We start from the raw sequence: 24,633 nt of genomic DNA on the forward strand, positions 1-24,633 counted from the left end.
CACACATCTTTCAGGCCGTCTTGCACTCCCCCGGCTTGGGCACTGGCATGATTAGTACGAGATGGACCATGCTTGATTAGTCAGAGTCTGCTGAGTTCTCTTTCCAGAAGCAACTCTCAGCCTGGCGTTTCACAAAGGCCATCAAGATGCACAAACAGGGAATTCTGCACAACTCCCTCTGCTGCAGCAGCTTGGCTGTTTTCAAAACTGGAGCTAGCTTTCAACTGCCAGATGATATACAGATCTTGCTGGAGGTCCCAGAAGCTCAAAAAAATCTTTCAGCTGGAGAGTACTCATAATGTCTCCTAGCAGAGGCTGCCCTAAGACCTTAGAGAATTCATGTTATGTCTTTACGCAATGCTGGTTTCTCAACACGCATCCCAGGTGAGCATGCTCTAGGAAGGACCATTTTACTTTATAATCACAGCTACTCAGTTTTACTTTATAATGACAGCTGCTCAATTCCTTTCCTAGAGCTGGGACTGCTTCTTCAAAGACAAGAGAAGCCACTGACTGAAGTTGTATATTGTGGCTGTTATTCAGAGTCAGCTAAACCAATCTGCACTCAACTCTTCTATCCCACCTTGTGCCATCAGTTTTACAACTCTCATCTCTCTGAAAAGAAGTGGGAAGAATCAAGGCTGGTGCTGGACCTCCCCTTATGATCTCAGAAACAGGGCATTTGGGCAGTGAGGCACATTACCTAACACCCAGTGTTCCCCTGCAAGGTCACAAGCCTCAAGGACACATCCCAACAGCTCGTCAAGGCAAGACTCCACTAATAATCATGAACACCCCCCCCCCCACCCCCCCCTTTTTTTTTTCCCCTAGAATAGAAAAGGTGTCATTTAACAGTAGTAAATTAAAAGCACATAAAACAAAGAAGAAAAGAAAAAGGAGGAGGAAGAAGATGGACTAAAGCCCACTTTTAGTTTAGGTGTGGTGCTACAGCATTTGCATTCTACTGAAAATCATGATCTCTGTGGTCATAACTTTTTCAAATTTCCATATAAAAACCATGAGCAAAAATAAGGATGCCAAAGTCTGAGTCATCTGGCAACTGTGGTTTGTAGTCCTGTCAGTAAAAACTGGCAATGATTAAAGCTGCTGCTCCCACTGCCTCTATGGTGAATTAAAGCTTGAAGAATCAATGATAATTTGGTTAACATCCAGATCATTGTCGAAACTGGCCAGTGAGGAAAAGCAACTGCCACATGGGGCTCCTAGTGGTGTAAGATCTGTGTAATTTTGGAGCTATGCATCAGAAAAAAATGACTGCTCTGCAAAGCCCTAAGCCAAGCAGAAACAGAGTTCTTCTATGGCTAATAAACCCTGATTTCTCTGGTACAATTAATAGTGCTTCAGATACTTCCAACACTCATGGCACTGCACAAACTGTTTCCTAGCCAGCCACAATTTCTTAAGATGCTCCTCCCTTTCACAAACCCTAAGCATCAATGAACTGAAGCTCTGTTTCTACAGGCCTCAAACTTTTAGGTAATTTCTATCCACTGCAAAAGTCTTACCCACTTCCTACTACTGAGAAGAACTCATTAGTTCTTCAGACAGTCTGTTCCAGTCTCTGAGTCACAAGTGACTGGAAAAGTCACTTGGGGGAATCCATAACTATTTTTAGTTTGTCTCACCATTCAACGCAACTCCAGCACATAAGCATGAGCCTAAAATAAGCAGGGAAGCTAAACACAAGCACATAGTTTGCACTATGCGTGAAGATGATGCCATTCTCCAAGCTTAGGTTTACACTTTTCTATCCATCATCCGCACACATTTTAAACTAATCTAGCCCGTATCCCTGAGGGCTTTTGGAAAACGCCTCAGAGAGAAGAACAGATTTTCATGAATGATACATCTGTCACAAGCTTATGATTTGGAGATAATTCTTACTGGGTCAGAAGGCAAAGAACTCATGAAGAATTGCTATAAAAGAGCTCAACTGTGCTGAAAGAGGCTCAGCAGTAGCAGCAGTATGAAGCACACATGGTACTAGTATAAAACAAAGTTCTTCCTGGGTAAAGCACTCTCAGACACTGAAAGTATTGTTTCGAATCCACATATTTTCCCCCATGCGTGCCTGGGCTTCTATGCCAATATTTTATATAACTGAAGGAAGTACTGAATATTCCCCCTGGTAGACTGAAATTCTGGCTGACCCTGTGCTGGTGCACAAAGGCCACCCCAAGCCACATAACCTCTTTGTTCCTCTGTCCAGACTCCAGCCTCTGTCCCATGTCCGCAGTCTTGGAGTGCTAACAGTACTTGAGTTGTGCACTGCCACCAATGTTTCATATGTTTTCCAATGACAGGGAAAAGGAAGGATTATATCCTCGAAATACTTCTGCTAAGGCAGTAGGAGGAATTTATTCAGCTCCCTGTTAAATTGCAGTAGAGAGCCCAGTCTGGCAATTAGTGTCAGGGCAACCGCAGAGAATTCTGGCCGAGGGACCACAGTGTTTCCTGGGACTCTCACTCCTGTCTGACCCATCTACAAATCCCTGTCACGAGCTGTTAGCTAAAACCACAATACAGGCATAAATAAAGGAGTGTCACATGATTAACTGTGATTGAAATCGATAGGTGCTTTGCCTGAGTTAATAGCTAATAACTCTGGGATTCAGCTCAGAAGACTGCATTTCGCATACCACAATAGCAGAAGTGAATGGATACACTGTTTAACTTTCTGTAAACTATTCAACAGGCACAGACCTTGGATTGTTGCTTCTTTTTTTTTTTCCCCCATAGGCACGACAAACAGAGTAAAAAACCTCAACTTAATAAACCGTTTTACTGAAACAATTAACAAACACACTTAATTGGCTTACTGACCAGCTGAATGACAGGTTGTTACAAATGAAGAGTATTATCCCATGTAGCACTGGCAGACTAACAGGCATTGTCTCATAAGTAGAGGAGAGAAACTTAAATACTTCCAGACTTTCTAAAAGAACTGGTAAAGAATTTGTTTTGGCTTAAGCAGAACATTCTTCATAGGCAAGTAAAAATTATCCAGCTTTCTTCTATTTGAGTAATTAAAACAATGTTTGGTGGTTTTGGTATCTGATACATCTTTAGTCTTCTGATATTTCACGGTATTGATCATGCAAAGAATCTATTGTGAATGAAGCATTAATCCTGGAAATGAATCCACACTGATTTCTGACAGTCTATTTGTTTAAAAACTTCAGAAGCCAAATCATGAGCTTCAAGGAATTCCAGACAGTTTTTTTTTATTTTATGAGATGGTATTTTTAAGACTATTCTAAAGAAAAAAGGTTTTAAAAGTGCTCTAAGAGAAAAAGTACCAGTATGAAGCACAGAATTTTACTTGTATATTTTTTCCTGCCTGATTATAAATAGGGAAGTTCATTTCATACAGCTGTTAAAGAATGAAAATACCTGAAATTTACCTTCATGGGAAATGTTTTGTTAAATGTGAAATTCATCAGGCTTATTTATACAGTTGAATGAAGTACCTCAACTGGCATATTACTACTGTCATCGCCTCTAGACTACATACACTATGGTTGTATTGCATACAGTAGTATCAATATGTTAGGTTATGCATTAAGAGCTATCAACACATTTTGCTGCTCTGGTTTTGAACTCAAAGTTTTATGCCTTTGTTTAACATTTCCCGTCATGAAAAAGTTAGTGATCTAAGCCCAGTTCCTAAAAACCGTTATGTATATTCTCAAAGTTATGATCAGTGTATGCCCTTGTGTGAATCAAGTTAAGTAAATGATTAACGATTTGCAGTCAGAATCTTTATCATGACACAATATTGACAATTTCTAACCTTTTCCAGCTGCCACCCTTCACTTGGCTTATTTTGTATTCTATCAAGTCTGACAGCAGAGAGAAGGCTGTTGCTCAAACCAAAACAAATGTTTCCTGCAAAAGATATTACTGAAACATACTATTAAACAATTTCCATAGAAGTCCACCCCAATAAAGATGCTGATTAACTAACATTTTTTTTCAGACATACTTGTTATTTATCAGAACTATGCAGCATTTGAAACACATTCTAACACTTATGTGAATGTTTTGATCACACTGAAAATGGACAGCCATTATAATTTTCAGTAAAGTCTTTACTAGTATTCACCACTAATGTTATTTAGTTTAATTTATTTAAGAGATCTATCAAAATATACCTCTATTGACTGCTGCAGGTGGTATATTTTGTTTTACTTTAATATGATTTTCCAAAGTATTATTATAATAAACCAAATTTCACTTCACAATACCAGAACAACTCTAATTCAGGCATTCTTCTCAACAGAGCTGTAACAAGTACGGGTCTTTTCTGCAACACTGTTCAAAGCACTTTGCAACGGAAGCACAAAGCATTCTGCAAACTAACAAATGAGGGGTAGAACATGCCCCAAACACTGCAATCTGGAATTTATTTGAATTTGAAAAACCTCCACAAAAAGGGGGGATCAGAAGTGAGTATTTTTCACTGGAATTGTTTCAATGACCATTTCAGAGAGCAGCACAGATCCTCTCAGCAATTACATCAGCACAACTGCGAGACAGTGAGGAGGAATGAGCAAGCAAGGGTAGACATGACTTCTTCACCAGATTCTCTTCCGGACATTTTGACATATGTTGCCTTCGGCCAGGTAAGTATCTTCAGTATGTCTCTCTTTAGAAAAACAAGCTTTTTTATTTCACATTTAAGCAATATATGCTGAGATCACCAGAAGTCTCCTTCAGTAAAACCAACACTCAAAAATATTTGCTGAAGAGAAAAGCATTACTTGTGAATCTAGTCAGAAAGAGCCTGCTTTAGAGAAATTTTGAAATACCAGCTTCTCCAATTTCTTGAGGGAAAAAAAAAAAAAAAAGCCTCCCTCTTTACAGTCAAGCAAAAATGAGACCAAAGCAATTTTGAGGAAAAAAGACTTTTTTTAAAGCCAAAATACTGAAATGTATTAACCATAGGAAAACACATGAATATACTTAGTAAACACTTCAAAGTGATCTTAAGGGTGGGGGGAAAAGCAGTGCCCAACTGACTTTATATCAACTTTGACAGATAGTAGGCATCTGCATTCTCTTCTCGATTTAAATGCAGAGTAATCATATGGGAAATTAACAGGGCTCAAGATTACCAACACAATCTTTACTAGGTGCGCCACTGACACTGTAAAAGTATTTTAGGAAACAACAAGATATTCTGTGTCATAATAAAGGCATTTTTATTAGAATTAAAATGAAAAGCAGCTGAAGAGGAGGAATTAAGGAAGAGAAACAATCTTTCTTATTTGCTTGCTTTAAGATCACCGACTTGGATTTCAGAAACACAGGTCTACATGGCTGTAAAAGCCGTCACAGGACACCATGCCCAGTCTCCAGCTTTTGAAGGCACTGTAACACACAGCATAGTGCCCCCTGCAAATCTACTGCTCTTCATCTTACGTAGGATTTTTGTTCTACTGCTCCCATTGCGTCGGTTTCTCAACTTCAAGTCTCTCATTTCTCAATATCGTTTTATATATAACAAGGTGCAAGTTTAGGTAAAGGTTTGTTCCATATATTTTTATGACAACAATAAGTTTCTGCCCTGCAGCTTTACTCCTAGTTCATGACATACTCTGCAAAACCCTTTTTGGTACTAGGAAAGCATTTGATGAACCACAACTTTTGTATGCAACATATCATAGTAAGCTATCATGTAACATGGTAAGTTATCCTGGAGCAATCATTGTAACATCTCAGAAAAAATAATTGCTAAGTGTTCCACTGAGAGAAGAGAGGCCGCCAGGAAAGTGAACTGACTTGAGCAGAAAAGAGAACCATCGAGAACACTATTTGCTTCTTATACTACTTTTTAAAATTTGTAATATGTCTTCATTTATCTACTTGAATTAAACTATGACATTTCATTCCTCTAGAGCTCCTCTCTCTCCTCCTCTCCCTCTGTCCTTCTAAGCTTGTAGACTGACATCTTTTCACACATCTTTACTATCCTTTCCTCATGGTTGCTGCCTTTGGTTATAGCCACTTAAAACACTATAGACACCTAAGCAAACAGGGAGTCTAGAAGAATTTCTACGTTGTTAATTAGGAGTGATCAGAGGCCTCAGAATACAACCAGATTCTTCAGCTATCTGCACCATAATGCCCTCCAAGCTCCAGTTGCTCCAGTTGCTAATTTCAACTTTCTCTGTTGAAATGCACTGCAGAAAATACACCCTGGCTGTCTTAGGATTCGAGTATAGCAGCTATCCTACTGTTTTTGCAGGACTACTGTTTTTGAATGAGACACATTAAAGGAATTTAACTATGGTGGGGTAAGGAAGAATGTATTGGGAGATGAAAAATATTCCACAGAAGGTTGTGAAAAAAAACCAAAGTCTTAAAAATCAGAGGACTTGTTATGGAAAGAACAGTTGAAATTCAAAGAAAAAGATAGAACAAGAGATGGAGGGAAACATAGGATGGTAGAGCTTACACACACACAGAACTGCAGCAGAGATTTTGATACTGTTTTTATCCTGTGTTTTTAGCCTGAACCAAAAGTAAGTTCAGCAAAGTCTTTGTTAACCTGGTTGATTTGTCTACAAGAGGCCACACACATATCCTTCCATCAATGTGCTCTATAGATAGTAAAGTCACCCCTGATCCCAGAATATTTAATAAAACATTTCTGAAGCCAAATACACAATCCACCCTGCAAAAAAAGTATGAACACTGGTGATTGTTGAAAGAAAGTAAGAATACCCAAATTATCCAGCATAAACTCCAGAAAGAACACACGCTCAGTTTAAAAAAAGGAAAGCTCAGTTTAGCAGTTTGTCTGAACAAATAAAGAGAACCCTCATATTTAGCAAAGCAAATATCAAAGCAGCAGAAAACCAAATTATTTTAGAATAGATCTATTTAAGAGAAAAAAAAATATTTCACAGTTCAAGGTGTACTTAACATACAAATAAATAATACGCATTGCCTGACTGCAGGAAAAACATACTGACATATGTTCAAATTTGAAAGGTGAAGGAGTCACTCAAATCTATACTTATGGCAAGGTCTTAAATGAATGGTGCTAAATGAATGCTCTACAAAATGCCACCCTACAACTCCAATTCTAAATTGAACCATTAAATTAAATAACAGAAGGCCTCTGAAATCCTTGCTATGCTCTTCTCCAAGACTGACATTGAAAGAAGCAATGAAGTTTGTAAAAAAAAGAGAACATGCATTATTCTAAACTAGGAGGCACTACCCTTTCTTGAAAACACTGCAAGACCACGTTTTTCCAGGGGAATATTGAAAAAAAAAAAAAAAACCCACAACATTATAAAAATTGGAGAATGACCATTTAGCAGGGTTCCAAGTAATGCATGAAGGCAATGCAAGCATATTCCTTCCCCCCCTTTAAAAGACAGTTACTATCTTCTGGTGAGTGATGAGTAAGCTTTAGTTTTAAAACCACTGTAACTTGAGTTTTAGATATGTCATTTGAAATACATCACTCATGCATGCAGCAGAAAGGACAGGAAAGTTATACAGCATAACAGGTAAGAGAGAAAAGATGCAGCATCCACTGCCCAGTCTAAGATTGAGGAATCAATTTTGTCTTCCCCTATATATGAGTGCACATAGTGCTTCACTTTGTCATGCAAAATCTATAAACTTTCATTTGAACATGTGCTTCAACACTGGCCAAAGAACAAATTCAAGATTTTACTATTCCTGCAACAGACAAGGATGAAGAACTCATCAGTATAAATTAACACTGTAATCACAAATCAAGCATTCAACAATTAGTGAACACTAGCCTTCAATGTTTCATACTCAAACTTAACTCTAGTCTTTTAGAAACATTTTTGGGGCATGATGAGATTTAAATTTACTACTTCCATAACATTTTTCAGAATCAATTATTTTAGAACACCCTGATGTGATGGCCTAGCATCAGCAGGTTTGGGGATCTTTAATTCCATAGCAATGACTCCTGAAACCAGAATTAATTATGTCACTAGTAAGAACGCTATGATACTCTGCACAAGCCAGTCACTGAAAGGAGATGAGAAAAATATTCTAGGGGAAAATTCTTTGGATCTGGCAGAGAATGACTGAGACTAAGGAACTGTGATTTCACTTTGAGGTTCCAGAAGGTACCTGATACCATTACCTTGGGATCTACCACCTACATTACCCTCACTTTGCTTCTGATTCCATCCTGCTTCTGCTTCTATTTGTCCTCCCATCACTGATCCTCTCCAAAACTCCTTGCTCCTCTGTGATTGAGGTCTTGTCCCTCTTTTTTTTTTTTGTGCTGCTTGGGAGCTGTGATAAGTTGAGAAAATTTCCTTGCTGTCAGTTCAAACACTGGGCATCACAGCAGTCACTGACAGCTAGAAGAAACACTTGTAAAGGATGTTTTGCTCCAGGTCTGGTGTTTCAGGGATGATGGGTGCTGTCCCTTTGAGGGGAAGGCAGACCATGCTCTCTGCAGATGAAACCTTTGGGGAACTTTGCTGCCAACATCTAACAAATATCTGTAGAATGTATTAGGTCTATATATATATTGAGATGCTTGAAAATTGGCTAAATTTGAGTGCATGGTACTGGAAGGACCAAAGGCAGAATGACCTTCATGATAAATTTAAGTTTCTGCTTCAAAGAAACAGCTGCAATTTTTTTTTTAACCCAAGTAAATCAACATATTCCTTCTCTAACATCATCCCTCAAAACGAGTGATTTTTCTGAAACTTCTCAAAAAAATTCAGCTTGAGGCACACATTGAGGATAAAGAAAGTTTGGTCTGAAAAGTTAAATTTCAGCAAGGTGATAAGCAATAAATAACAGGCTCGTCTTAATTTTTTTACAATCTCTTCACATATGGTTTTTTCCCCTCTCTGTATATTTACATATATATGCAAAAATGGTAACACTGTTGCTTATTAAAGTGCTGAAAGAAGATATGCAATTTTGAATAGTCATATGTCACCTGATGCGATCATATTCTTTTAAACTAAACTAAGGTTTTAACGTTCTAGCAACCACTCAATTGGCTTTCATAATTTTTCTACCCCATTCAATGGTCACATTTCAACAGGTTCAAAACATTAGCCTACAATACTGTAAAACATGTTGTTGAACAGGAATTTCAGTGAAAACTGCAACTCCTTGAAAAACACTCGTGATGCACATGCAAAAACACTCATTAACGCAAAGGACAGTACAAGCTGTGGAAGATAGTGTAACCTCAGTTGTTCAATGAGGAGAGACAGAACTAGGATTTAGAATCACGTTGTTTTATTTGAAGAAATAGCTTATAAATGCAGAAGTTCTGGCTAGAAAAACTGAAGGCAGAATGTCAGGGATCCAAGTCCACAGAAAATAAAGACATTAGCTTGAAAGAGAAGGGGGTTCAGAAAAATGTTATTTTGTAAAAATTTTACATTCCCCAAAGAATTTTCTTTTGAAAAAGAATGTCAAATGTGTCCTTTCCCAGCAATTGGTGGGAAAAAAAAAAATCATTCTTTTATAATATTGTTTTAAAGCTACCTATCTCAAAAGCCTCAGCAAACATTTCTTACCTGTGTCCCAATAGTCTCCTGGAAGCAGCGCCCAAGCTGAGTTTTAACTGAAACAGGAAACATATGAGGAATGGGTTGTTGATTTGTGTAAGCAGTATGTCCTTTCTGGGTTTTCTGATATGGAAGACCTTGGTAAGAGACCTGTGGATGTCCTGGCTGAGGTACTTTTGCTTTTTGTCCTGTTGACGTGCTGTCAATTCTTGAAACTTGATGGATCTGAACTGAGGCTTCAGGGGGATGTTTCACATGGATATTCACTATGTTAGGAGGGAACTTCACTAAAATAATTGAAGGAAAAACACATAAGAAAAATTGGTAATAAAATATGTCAAAAAAGATATCTTAGGCACCTCTAAGACATTTCGGTTTTGTACACTAGAATTTTTACAGAGTGCCTTAAAGTAACCGAAATGTAAATGGAGCCCAAATTTGGGGGTTAGATGGAAAGCTGTAAAAATGCACAGAGTCTCATTAACAAGAAAATGAAAACTCTTCACCCAGGAAAGAACAAGATTATAGGATTTTAAAGATTGCTACATAAACATGGATGTCCAAATTGGCTGGTGTGACATTAACATTTGTGGTCGTACTGTGTAATAAGAATCCCATTCAAAGTTCCAGAATTCAAACTCCACTGGGTTATTTTTGTATATATAGTAAGCTTTATTTTCTTTTTCAAATCCATCATCTTTCTCTGGAACACAGAAAAAGCTTCAGTTTTCATCCCTTAACCTTTATATACCTGCCAAGTCCCAAGTTTGCCCCTGCAACAGTTGCCAGCATCTCAATCACCTAAAACCACCACTCCTTTCACTGGACTTTGAATTCAGGATTTGGCAGATAAAGAGGGAGGAAATGTTTTTCAGATACTTCCGTTTTTAAATACAGTTGTAGTTTTAGATCTGGGTATATAGATTGAGACACTCCAGTCAACGTAATGCACACAGAACTGTTTATGAGCCTCAAGTCTCTTTTCATTGAAACACAAAATGCCCTTTAAACTTGTAACTCAAATTATTATTGGGGGAGGGGAAGGAGAGGTGTGTAAAAACTTATAAAGTTTGTAAGCTGCATAACAAAGTCAGCGTTTATTGTGTCTGACTGTGTGTCTCTCATTAGCAAGCACTACGTGGTCTCCTCCAGGCCAGTGAATCCATTAGATGTAAAACCCCTTCCAAACATCAAGAACGAACAAATATAATTTGACATACTTTCTCTATAACTCATACCGGATTTTTGAGTCTTCTGAATTGTCTCCTTTGCCTCCAGGAGGCCAGACTGTTATTTGGAACTTGATTAGGCATTTTCAGTACTTATTTACAAATTTCAAACTTGCAACTCCATTTGCCACAAAGCATATTTCATTTACTTTAGCTGATTTAAAATTATATTATTTTGTAGAAATTACTTTTCAGTTTTCACATTATTTTCATTTCTCTAGGCACATCTTCAGCATTAATTGATCTCACCTAGGAATTCTTTAAAAAAACAAACTTACTTTTACTCTGCTCTGCATTGTTTCATTGCAAACAGAAACATCAGGAATAAAGTCAGCAAAATATTGTTGCAAGGCCTTAATGGCTCTTCAGATCTTGTCTGTAGCAGAAAACAACCTCTAAGCAAAATTTATGGTACATGAGTTCTGCTACAGGTAAACCCACAAGAAAAAGATTCAGCGTTACAAGAAGCAGTAAGGCCCTTCTCAGGCTAATAGAATGCCTTCGCAGCACAAGACAAGACAGCATAGTCCGGGTGTGAAAATGACAAAACCCAACCGAACTTACTATTGTACATTTTTATGTATGAAGAGGGATCCCTTGAACTAGTTTCTCCAGTGGAGAAATCTAAAGGATATATTAGCCCTCAAAAGACATCACTAAATTGCTCTGTTTTAATCTGCCAATCCACCTAGAGATGTTCCGATACTGAAAACATCACTGCCTAGGTGTGCTGATTAATTTTTATTTCTGCCAGCCATTTCAGTACGAATTATTTTATTCTTTCCTTGAAACAAACGAAACACTCTTCTCTCCACAATCCAACATCCTCATTTGGGCATGGAAAGAGAAGAAAAGGCATTGTGACTGCTGATGGTTCTGATGAGGACTTGAGTGTCAGGAAAAAAAAAAAAAAAAAAACAACCAAAAAACATTCAAGAGGTCAGACTCTTTAGCAATGAGAAACCTATTGTGTGTTTTAAGACAGCAGCTCTAAATCTGAAAAAAACCCGTGTCTTAGTGTTTGTTTTTTTTTTTATGGCCCACCATATTGTCTAAAATAATTTGATCTGGAATTAAATAGAATAGTCACAGAAATAAATTTCTACTCTGCTAAATGTTTAGGTACTTATATTCTCTTATTTGCTCACTCCTACCCCCTTCCTTTTCTGAGGAGCTTCAGGGACTAATACTCCAACATGTCAGTGGAGTATTTCCCAATGGACTGCGTGGCAGTCCCTAGAGAAAAAAAATCCATTGAAAAGATGGAGCAGATACTTAAAAGCATTTATAAAATATTGTGTTTCCAGAAGGATACTGTCAACACTTCCCTCACAGATATGCCCCATCTGAAAACAGAATTATTACATTAGATTATATTTATCACAAACATAAATAGTTTTGCCTCTTTTAGCAAAGTTATTTGGGAACTAGGTGCCAACAACTGAGACTCCTCACATCTTTCCCCCATATATTTTGTTTTTATTCAGAGGTAGCAATCTTGGAGGGGTAATTGTAAAATTATCCTCAACAAGATAAAAAAAAAGAATCAATCTGGCAATTCAAACAAACAAAATTCACACGCTCTGAAATTGAATTGCAGGGGTCATTTCATATCTCACCCAGATAAAATGCTACCAAGAGTCATAGGACAGTGTTCTCCTCTATCCCACCATTTGCAGGGGTTGACGAGGGGATAAATAGGAGGAGTCAGGAAATTAACTCCTGGCTCCGAGACTGGTGTATCCAGGAGAACTTTGGCTTTTTTGATCATGGGCTCATCTACAGGAAACCAGGCATGCTGGCAACAGGTGGGGGAAGCCTAACCCGAAGGGGAAGAAAGATCCTGGGACAAGAGCTAGCAGGGCTCATCTATAGGGCTTTAAACTAGGTTTGAAGGGGGATGGGGATGAGACCAGGATTACAAAAGTGGTGCCTGGGAGAAGCATACCAGTGCTTCTGGGTAAAAGTGTTAGCAAGGTCTTGCAGCCTGTCCCAGTGATGGTGGGGGATGGTGAATTGTGTGACAGCAAAGACATGAGGGGTAGTGATAATTTGGTATCTACAGTGGTATCTGAGTATGATCAGGTGCGAATTAGGGCTTGTCCCCCCAAGAGAGTGGCAGGACAATTAGCCCAGCTGAAATGCATCTATACTAATGCACGCAGCATGGGAAATAAACAGGAGGAGCTGGAGGCCATTGTACAGCAAGGAAACTATGATATAGTTGCCATCACAGAAACATGGTGGGAGGACATACACAGGTGGAGTGCTGTAATTGATGGCTACCAACTCTTCAAAAAGGATAGGCAAGGAAGGAGAGGTGGTGGGGTGGCCCTCAATGTTAGGGGCAGTTTTGAATGTCTGGAACTTAACAGTGTGGATGACAGTGTTGAGTGTGTATGGATAAGAATTAAGGGGAAGGCCAATAAGGCAGACATCGTGACGGGAGTTTGTTATAGACCTCCCAATCAGGATGTAGAAGCCAATGAAGTATTCTATAAGCAGCTGGCAGAGGTCTCATGATCATCTGCCCTTATTCTTGTGGGGGACTTCAACTTCCCAGACGTATGCTGGAAATACTACGCAGCAGAGAGGGAACAGTCATGGAGGTTCCTGGAGTGTGTGGAAGACAACTTCCTAACACAGCTGGTGAAGGAACCAACTAGGGGAAGTGCCCTACTGGACCTACTGTTTGTTAACAGAGAAGGTCTTGTGGGGGATGTAAAGGTTGGAGGTCGCCTTGGGCAGAGTGATCATGAATTGATAGAATTTTCAATTCTTGATCACGTAAGGCAGGGAGCCAGCAGAACTGCCACCTTGGATTTCCGAAGGGCAGACTTCAGCCTGTTTAGGAGCATGGTCGAGAGTGTCCCTTGGGAGGCAGTTTTGAAGAGCAAAGGTGCCCAGGAAGGCTGGGCATACTTCAAGCAGGTGCTCTTAAAAGCGCAGGAGAAGGCCATCCCCTTGTCTCGAAAAACGAGCAGACGGGGAAGACGACCAGCCTGGCTAAATAGAGAACTTTGGCTGGACCTCAGGAAAAAAAGGAAAGTTTACATTCTCTGGAAAAGGGGGTTGAAAACTTATGAGGACTATCAAGATATAACAAAGCTATGTAGGGGGAAAATGAGAAGGGCCAAAGCTCAATCAGAACTCAGCTTGGCCACTGCAGTTAAAGACAATAAGAAGAGATTCTTTGAGTATATCAATAGAAAAAGGAAGACTAGGGAAAATATAGGCCCACTGGTGAATGAGACAGGTGCCCTAGTGGTGGAGGACACAGAGAAGGCAGAGTTACTGAATGCCTTCTTTTCTTCGGTCTTCACTGCTAAAGCTGTCCCTCATGAATCCCATACTCTGAAGACAAAGGGGAAGGTCTGGAGAGAGGAAGATTTTCTCTCAGTTGAGGAGGACCGGGTCAGAGACCACTTGGCCAAGCTGGACATTCACAAGTCCATGGGCCCTGATGGCATGCATCCGCGAGTGCTGAGAGAGCTGGCGGATGTTATTGCTAGACCACTCTCCATCGTCTTTGAATGGTCATGGAGAACAGGAGAGGTGCCTGAGGACTGGAGGAAGGCTGACATCACTCCAATCTTCAAAAAAGGCAAGAAGGAGGACCCAGGGAACTACAGACCAGTTAGTCTAACCTCTGTCCCTGGGAAGGTAATGGAGTGACTCATTCTGGATGTCATCTCCAAACACGTTGAGGAACAGGAAGTTATTGGAAGTGGTCAACATGGATTTACCAAGGGTAAATCATGCTTGACCAATCTGATAGCTTTCTATGATGTTATAACTGGTTGGCTGGATGAGGGAAAAGTCGTGGATGTCATCTACCTTGACTTCAGCAAGGCTTTTGACACTGTCTCCCATGACATCCTCACTAGGAAGCTGAGGAAGTATGGGCTAGATGAGGTGACAGTGAGGTGGACTGAGAGTTGGCTGCGGGACAGAACTCAGAGGGTTGTGATCAGCGGCACAGAGTCTAGTTGGAGGCCTGTAACCAGTGGTGTCCCCCAGGGGTCAATACTTGGTCCAATTTTCTTTAATATATTCATTAATGACCTGGATGAGGGGACAGAGTGTATCCTCAGCAAGTTTGCTGGTGATACCAAACTGGGTGGGGTGGCTGACACCCCAGAGGGTCGTGCTGCCATCCAGCATGACCTGGACAGGCTGGAGAGCTGGGCAGAGAAGAACCTAATGAGGTTCAACAAAACCAAGTGCAAGGTCCTGCACCTGGGGAGGAAGAATGCTAGGCACCAGTACAGGTTAGGGGCGGACCTGCTGGGAAGTAGCTCGGAGGAGAAGGATCTGGGGGTTGTGGTAGGCAGTAAATTATCCATGGCCCAGCAATGTGCCCTTGTCGCCAAAAAGGCCAATGGAATCCTGGGCTGCATAGGGAAGAGTGTGGCCAGTAGGTCGAGGGAGGTCATTCTCCCCCTCTACTCGGCACTGGTGAGGCCACAACTGGAATACTGTGTCCAATTTTGGGGCTCCCCAGTTCAAGAGGGACAGGGAATTGCTGGAGCGAGTCCAGCGAAGGGCAACTAAGATGATTAAGGGCTTGGAGCATCTCCCTTATGAGGAAAGGCTGAGAGAGCTGGGACTCTTCAGCCTGGAGAAGAGAAGGCTGAGGGGAGACCTTATTATGGCGTACAAGTATCTAAAGGGTAATTTGAAGGAGGATGGAGGCAGGCTCTTTTCAATGGTTCCAAGTGACAGGACGAGGGGTAATGGGCACAAGTTAGAACACAGGAAGTTCCGTTCAAATACATGGAAACACTTCTTTATGGTGAGGGTGACAGAGCACTGGAACAGGCTGCCCAGGGAGGTTGTGGAGTCCCCTTCCCTGGAGATTTTCAAGACCCGCCTGGATGCAGTCCTGAGTAATGTGCTCAAGGCAATCCTGCTTTAGCAGGGGAGTTGGACTAGATGATCTCTAGAGGTCCCTTCCAACTCTGATAATTCTGTGATTCTGTGACACACGGGAAACAAATTCAACACTTCTCTTCAAGGTCATCAGAATTTGTCACCTCACAAAAAGGTATTCAGGGGAACGGAAACCTGAAGCTGACTGAACTTTCTTTGACTGGGCAAAATTTGATTAACATCACAACTTTTCTTGTGATGATATTCCAAATGATATAACAAAGATAAATATGGATTGTATTTTCAGTTTTACATTAGACAAATTTTGTTATGTTGAAAAGCATTGTCTCTTCCCTCCACTAGTAACCATGGAATCACCTGCAACTTTCTACCTAGGTATTTATGCAACTTAGAGACTCTGTTCAGCCACAATCATTCTCTTTTTGAATAGGTCTACAATCCTGCAAGAAGCCCCATGCATTATCCTTTTGACTCTGAAATCTGCATTAAATTCCACCTTAAAGTGAAGTAAATTTACTCTTTTCAATAACACTGTTATTTCTTATTATTTCAGTCATTGAGCAAAATACTTTCCAGTCATTCTGGTGAGCTCAGGATTCAAGTTTTGGTGTCAACCATAAAACTATGTAAATGGATCACTATCATTACTGGTTGGACACCCAAAATTAGTTAATAAAATTAACTCCGAAGGAAAAAATATCTATCAAGAAAAAAGTTACCTTTTACACCCTGCTGTCCAGACATCGTCAGTGGTAAAGTATGAGTAGAGTGGATAATTTGTGATCCTACAGGCTTGTTGACCTGTTGTGGGTGATGGTACAGTTTTGGAGTATTGGCAGTATGCACAGGGATCTGACAAAGTTTACCAGTGTAATTAGGAGGGCACTGGCATTTATCTCTAGAACTGCACTGGCCTCCATTCATGCATGGAAGGTGGCAAATAACTGAAATGAAAACAGAAAGAAAAATTTTGTTAATGACTTTAGCCTTAGTATTATCTGACCACATATCACACAGAAGTTGAGGAGGAAAGGAACATGGCTGGGGCCCTTTGGACCAACATCTGAAGAATGACTACCCATTTGACACGCGTTTTTGATTGCCTTGTGGCAGAACCACTTCCCTTCCCCTCCTTGTGACCTCTGCCTGGTTCGTGTCTTCTCTCCATGACAAGTCCTCCTTATGACCTCTGCCTGGTTCATATCTTCCCTGTACGACAAACACTAAGCACATTCTTCCCTTAGAAATCTCATTATGCTATTAAGTAAGATGCTAAATTAAAATGGTACCTGGCTACACCTCTTATTCACACTTCGGTACAGGTATTCTTATTTAGTCAGCCTCCTATTTCTGAAAATCCTGGACCACCTACACTTCCCTGGAAGACTGGGGAAAAACTCACTGGAGAGTAGACAGTACCAGGGATAAATTTTCTATTTTTACTGTAAGCCTTGGCTGGTCTCTGGAAAACCATGTCTTACTGAGTATCTAGATTTTTGCTTAACATTTATCTCTCAGATAAAAGAAGCTAATTTATATACCCACCCACAAAGATCATAAAAATATCGAGGGATTCTACTCAAATGATTTCAGAGACAAATGCCAAAGTATTAAAATATTTTAGCTCCAATATAAGGACAAGGGTAATTACTTCTGTGCCAGCTTGCGCTTACACATTTACAGCAATATAAATTATCAGATGAAACACGAAAAATGTCATCATTGAATGAAAAATATTTCTTAACTCAGAGATACAAACAGGAATAGGCATGGTTCAGCCCTACCTAAAAATATGATGTGGGACTTTATAATCAACCACAATATGGCTGAGCTGTCAACATTTTCAAGAATTAAATGATATAAAAACAACATGAAAATACCATAAGCTTTTGTTCAAGACAAATTAAAGTAATTTTTTTCAGAAATCAAAGATTTTTGGCAAAATAGCACACAGTATCCAGTTGTCAGCTTTAAGATAAGATTCTGACTGTAAAAAAATAAAAACCTTGACTTTAGAGTAATTATGGCATTTTGATGGATTGGTATTGCTCGGTCTATATTGAATAACAATAAAAGTGAGAAACGTAGATAATGCAAGGTAATTAGGAACCTCATGCTTATTATTCCAAGTGGCGTAATCTCTGGACAACCACAGCCTACTGCTATTATTAATACCAGAAAACATCAGCTTTGGAAAAGGAACCTGTGCGTTGCGTGTTGCAAGATGACAAAGCAGGACATTCAACAGCCCAAAGAGTTCCCATCCCGCTGCGTAATTCACTTGGCCCAGCAAGAGCGCTCAAGAAATGCAGTAATCAGCCTGGCTCATCGCAGAGCACCCTCAAATTGTATTGACAGGAACAGTACTGCCTGCTCGCCAGGTCCACACACACATGTAAACAGACAGAACTGTCTTTCCACTCTGTTCTGCAAAAGTATATTTTTCTTATCTTATCTCATATTTTCATTTCATATAAGCTGACTGAAAGTACTTCAAGCTGTAGCACTGCACTAAAAGATTTTGGAAGACTGTCCAACGCCAGCACAGGCCTCACTTTTTGGGTCCCAACGCTGTTGAGACTTTATCTGAGTGTATAAAAGACATCTTAAAGAACAGCTACTAATTCAGGGCAAAATGAAGGATTTTTGACCCCAGCAGTAATTAAAGCATGGCAGCTCGCTCTCTCTCTGGTATCATTCCTCCCTGAGTGGCCACCAACAAGCAGGTTTACTGCAATGGCAACAACATAGAAAGAATTTTAGGTACTACTAAGGTAGTTTTTTCTGCAAAAGTAGCATCACACAATGAAATAGTGAAGAGTAGCATTAAGGGGACAGCAATTTAGTGTTGGAAAGAAGAATAGTGAAACAAAAGCAAACAGAAATAGTCTCCCTGAAGGAATTCCTTGAGTGCAAGAAACCTATCCCATAGATTTTCTTCATGCCCTTTCCCACCTTGAGGCAACAAGGTAATGTGCAAAATACAGCTTTTAAACAATATAAATAAACACAGTATTTCCACCAAAATAAGTTAATTTGTTCCAACGTTCTGTTCCTATAAAGCAGCTGGCATCTGGAAAGCCATGTCACACAGGTATCTCCACATCACAGGGCATGCTTCAGGCTTTCATCTCCTGCAGGAGCCTGCCAAGTAACAAGCAGGCACGTGAAAAGCTGTGGTTTCAAGCAAACAAAAGTTTGTGCTAAAAATACTGGGAAGGGAGATACCTATAGAAAAGAGTTCATTCATGTCCCTTTCATAACTGTTTGCTGTGGATATTTACACAACTAATATGCAAATAAGTGCAAACAAATGCCACTGAAAGGTCGAGTATGCGGGAAATAATGGAGAATGTTTAATTTCTCAGTATCTACACATAACAGAAAATAAAAATTCCAAGCTGTCCACATTTTCATGTGGTGATAATCACTCACTCAGCTGATTTATGTACAGATATATTGATTTACATCTCTCAAAGGTCTGGCCTAATGTATGAAGAATGAACTTTAAATAAGAATACATTAAATCTACTCTGAGAATATAAAATTCTGTAATAAAAAGTTAAAAATTCTGAAACATACAATTTTAAGTTATACTCAGACACATAAAAACAAATAGCATGTGATTGCTGGGTGAAACTGAAAACTTGATAATCTCAAATGACAAATATTATGAGAACTTTAAAAACAAAAAACAACTCACCAACCAAAAAAAGAACCAATAAATACAGGCTCAGCAGAGAATGGATTGAGAACAGCCCTGAGGAGAAGGACTTGGGGGTGCTGGTTGATGAGAAGCTCAACGTGGGCTGGCAACGTGCACTCGCAGCCCAGAGGGCCAACTGTATTCTGGGCTGCATCACAAGAAGCATGGCGAGCAAGTCAAGGGATGTCACTCTGCACCTCTTCTCTGCTCCCATTAGACCACACCTGGAATATTGCATCCAGCTGTGGATCCCTCAACATAAGAAGGACATAGACCTGTTGGAGCAAGTCCAGAGGAGGGCCAGGAAGATGAAAAGAGGGCTGGAGCACCTCTCCTATGAAGACAGGCTGAGAGCGTGGGGGTTGTTCAGCTTGGAGAAGACTCCGGGAAGACCTAATAACAGCCTTCCAGTACTTAAATTGCACTTATAAGAAAGATGGGGACAAACTTTTTGGCAGGGCCTGTTGTGACAGGATGAGGGGTAGTTGCTTCAAAGTGGAAGAGGGTAGCCCTAGATTAGATATCAGGAAGAAATTCTTTACTCTGAGGGTGGTGAGGAACTGGAACAGGTTGCCCAGAGAAGTTGTGGATGCGCCATCCCTGGAAGTTTTCAAGGCCAGGCTGGATGGGGCTTTGAGCCACCTGGCCTAGTGGAAGGTGTTCCTGCAGGCGGATTTGGAACTAGGTGATCTTTAAGGTCCCTTCCAACCTAAACCATTCTGTGACTCTACAAAAATGAAACAAATTGAAATAAAATACCTGATAATTTTAAATCGGCATAATAAACACACACACGCACACTCTCTAATTGTGATGTTTCCTCAGGTAGTTTATGGCCAGGAGAAAGGGCTACATTTGGTTATGACACTGGTGCTGGCAGTCACAGGCACACAACTTCACAAGGGCTGGAACTACACACAGACCCTCTGAGAAAAGTAAGCTGACGGGCAGTTAGCCTCCGAAAAGGCAGAGGAAGGAAATGCTACTTTTCCTCGACAAGGTTCTGGGAATCTCAGGTTAACAAAGACCAAAGAGCCCTGGGGAAAAAAAAAAACCTTAAGATAGGAACAGGATATAAAGCCAGGGTATGTTTGAACAGCTCAACTTCTGATGAACGTTTGTTTTGGTTTTTTTTTTTTTTTTGCTTTGTTTTGTTTTGTCACTGAGGTTAAAGAACTTAAATAAACAGAATGGCTGAACACTGCCAGAGGCACAGGGGACACTCCTGACAAAACCCAGACTCCTGTGCCAGGAGAGACCATTAGAAGATGCTGGGTTTGCATATACGTTCACAACTAACATTCAGACAAAGGGCACACTGGAGTCTGATTCTCACTGGGCTTTTGCCATTTCCTCTGAAAAGTTCAGAAAAAGGAAATAAAAATATCTATTATGGTGTGAAATCCTCTAGCTGCTTGAAGCCTGATAAAAATGTGGAGATAGGTCTGCACCATACAACAAAAAATTTCAGTTCACACATGGGTATCTTACAAACCAAACAAAGAAAGTATTAATGGACCTAAGAAAGGCAACAAATTCTTCACTTAGATGTGCTGTAAGCCAAGTCTCTCAACTGTCTCTTAAGGATCAACCAACATATGACTGAACAAATTTAACAATTTCCTAATTATAAATAAACATCCATCCTTAAGAAACATAGAGACAGGTTTAAGGAATTACAAACATTTTAAGTATTCTTCTCATCCTTGGGCAATTAATTGGTAATAACAAGCTTTGATTTCTCTGGCATCCAAAGGCCTTAATTCCCCCCAGCCTGGCACAGTTTAGTGGGTATCGCTGTTCAAAATGAGCCAAGCAGACAAGTTGCATGGAAATGCCCGCACAGGGAGTCTCTGAAAGGCTGAATGCATAGAAAGAGGAGAACATTTGCAACATGAATCCTGATAAAGCTGCCATGGCTATGGGTTAGGAACACAGGAATAGGGCATGAAATCATCAACAAAAAAGCTAGGAAACCACTGATATACAGTGGTTGTCCATGTAATTACATCATCTAATTTGTTTTCAAAATACGCAAAAAACCTTGAACAGCTCCAGATAAACTAATTTAATCAATACCGAATGCTTTCATTTAATCAAAATAATGTGTAACAAAACAAATTCCAAGCACTTAAGTCCTCCTAATCCTTAAAAAATAGCCCACGCTTACTCAAACAAGCCCTGAGGATAGATGGAAACTCCCTTCCTGTAAACAGTGTTGAAGAAGATGAAGATGGGTTTTGAAATGTTCCTCGTCTGACGCTCCAAATTCCTTTTCTTTTACACTTCAGGGAACATGTGAGTTTGTCTCACTTTCCCTCAGCAGTCTTTGCTTTTTCTACTTACATGCTATCAGCTATTCAAGCATAAGCACTATTCGATTACATCAACAGGCTCTCCAAGGAAAACCTTAAACTGCTCATTAGATTACAGTATTTCCACTGGATGCATCACGAATCAGCAGATTAATTTTGTCTTTGAGTACTACACAGTTATCCAGCATTACTACATGCCCCACAGCTGTTTCAGCACCTTTCATCTAAGTTGTTACTAAGCTCACAGAAAGCACAGGCACTAGCATGCAGTTCTACCAAACACAAATTTTCACAGGAAAGATGAGATGGCATTCCCGAGAGGAAGCACTGCCACATGCAACATTAATGTAACATGGTTACTCTAAAGACCACACGTTTTAGGTAGAAGTTGAAACCCAGAAGTGCTATATGTAGATCTGTGCAATCGCTCCAAACTTATTTCTAACTTTCTCATTGCAGAAACTCTCACACTAACTTACAAAAAGAACAGAGGCATAAGCTACAGTAATGATGCTGTCCTCCAGTTTAGACTCTTCCCCATTCCCCTACTATTTTTTAATTTTTTTTTTGGCCACATGCCTGCCTTGTGCCTCTATTTTCTAACTGCTTCATCCTAAACAGTTTTCTCTTCAGCTTCTTGGTTGCAACGCAGGTGTTATGTAAAAAAGTTGCAAGTTAAGTAACCAAATAATTAATATATTATTTTTTTAAGCAAGATTAAGATAATCTTGATATTACAAACTTGTGCTTTGGAAAATGGAGAAAAGAAGCTTCAAGTGGCCTTAATTTAACAGAATAACTGCTCTACAGTTACCTCTGAATTGATCCTAATGTTTGTATTTTGACATTTTTTATGAGAAACATTCTATTGTGATAACCAAACACAATTTTTAAAAGTAAATCTGATGGCAAGAGCTCCAGCTGCAGATGAAAGACACTCTTTTCTGCTCACCACTGAAAACAGGAAAGCGATGCCCTGTTCATGTGAATAGCCCTTGTTATGTACCACTGCTATTCACTGATCCAAACAGTGAGGAAAGCACCAGATTTAGTTCCAGACATAATCCTGTAGAAGTGGCTACTCCCTGCTACTGCTGCGAGCAGTCAGGATATATGACAAATGGCAGTACTGGATGAGCCTGCCTGTCACAGCACTTTTTAATGAAATCTCTAGTATTCAACAAGAAGTGAAAAATATTTTGAGGCTTGCCTCTGGTTTCCTTTGTTGAATGCCATCTTGTGCATAAACAATGGCTTAAGTATAAGGCATGAACTTAGGCAGATTAATACCCTGTAATATGCATAACAACATGCAATCATATTTTGAAAGATGCTAGTAAAAGTAAGAGTGTTGCTGGAAAGATGGGTAGAACAACAGTGCACGCTTTCTCGGTACATCAAAAAGATACAAAGTAAAAAATACAATGAAAAAGCTGTCCTACAGAAATCTCTCTAGTAAATAATTTCATTTGGTTTATTACTAGTTTAAATAGTTATAAATTAGCTTACACAAATATAGATTCCCTTGAAATGGCAAAATTTAAACATGTAGTATTTTTACAACAAATAATTGTAAATTAGTAGGAATGACAGCCAACAGAACAGTATAGGTAAGGGGCATACTTTGAAGAACATCTTTACTTCAAAATACATTTCTTTATTATTTACTTCAAAGTACATTTCTTTATTATTATAGGCTGTTTTTATCAGATTTGATGAATACAATTTGTGAACAAGAACACTAAAATCTAGTTTGTGTATATACTCCAAGGATTTTGTTTCTCCTTATTCTGTGCTTCCATACTTATAACTCATGAACATAACGTATTCAAAGTTGTTATGCATGTTCTTTGCATATGAACTTCCAAGTCTTAATCTTGTGAAAAACCACAGTGACTTCAGTGGGTGCATTAACATTCACATTTGTTCAGTGAGAAAGAAATAAAACAACTAAAAATGTTCACAAGTGGAAAAACCCTACTTTATGCCACTCAGGGTGCTATGTTCCATTATGCCAGACTTCTGACCAGAAAGTGATAGAGGAACTATATCGAATGTGGTCCCTTATACTGTTGCCTTCACACTGCTTATCAGCAGACACATAGATATTATAACAAGGATCTTATCCTTATTGAGCAAGTCCTTACTCTGAATGCTGCAATACATTAATAGAAATCATCCAAAAAGGCTGAACATGATACTGAGGGCACTTCAGATGTTTCCTCTGGAAATAAATATGATCTGCTATGCTGGAGGGAAAAATTTCAAACAGGACCCTACCTCAAATCTAATGCTATGATAAGAAAAATATGCAGCTACTGAACTGTGTTCTCAGCTATTGTGAATTAACATCATCATTGACTTCATTAAAATGTCTTATATTTTTAAACTGTTATTACCAAGGGATCTTTAACAATGTAATGTAGACCCACTTGGGAATGGGATCATAAGTACTGCTGTTTAAACAGACAAGGAAACCAAATTATTTCCAAAATAAACAAGCTTTGTGGTGTCTGTCTGGATCATGCACATTTTATTAAAAAAAAAAAATAAACAACAACAAAAAACCCCAACAAACCACAAAACCACAACACTAGGGATAAATGCAGAATGATGACATCTCTCAGGAATTATATATAATCACTTATTATTAACAGCCCCCCCTCACACAAAACAATATTAATGCTAAGCTGCATGGCAGGGGTCATTTCGTTGGTTTGCAGTGGAGTGCACATGACATTTCAAGACTATTAACATTTAAGATGTAAGCAAACATCAGAGTCCAAGGATGAACTCAAGTAATAACGAATTCTAGAGGAAGAGAATGAATAGCATTCCAGCAATAATTATCTTTACTCCACTCTAACCCAACTGCAACCACATTCAACTCTGTCAAGAAGACCGTAGCAGCAAGTTGCCTCTAA

The 24,633-nt window shown here is 39.5% G+C and overlaps 1 protein-coding gene across 1 annotated transcript in view; it reads right to left on the bottom strand.

Annotated features, from left to right (window-relative positions):
* LTBP1 (latent transforming growth factor beta binding protein 1) overlaps positions 1 to 24,633 on the bottom strand; it is a gene marked incomplete at its 5' end in the record, with an annotated part of 207,046 nt that overhangs the window by 101,318 nt on the left and 81,095 nt on the right. Inside the window, 2 exons of the mRNA XM_082480509.1 lie at positions 9,576 to 9,853; positions 16,408 to 16,632. Coding sequence (XP_082336635.1) covers positions 9,576 to 9,853; positions 16,408 to 16,632 — 503 coding nt within the window. The remainder of the gene's footprint in view (positions 1 to 9,575; positions 9,854 to 16,407; positions 16,633 to 24,633) is intronic.

The sequence above is a fragment of the Vanellus vanellus genome (genome assembly GCF_965231255.1).
Source record: "Vanellus vanellus genome assembly, chromosome: 3".
NCBI classification, from domain to species: Eukaryota; Metazoa; Chordata; class Aves; order Charadriiformes; family Charadriidae; genus Vanellus; species Vanellus vanellus.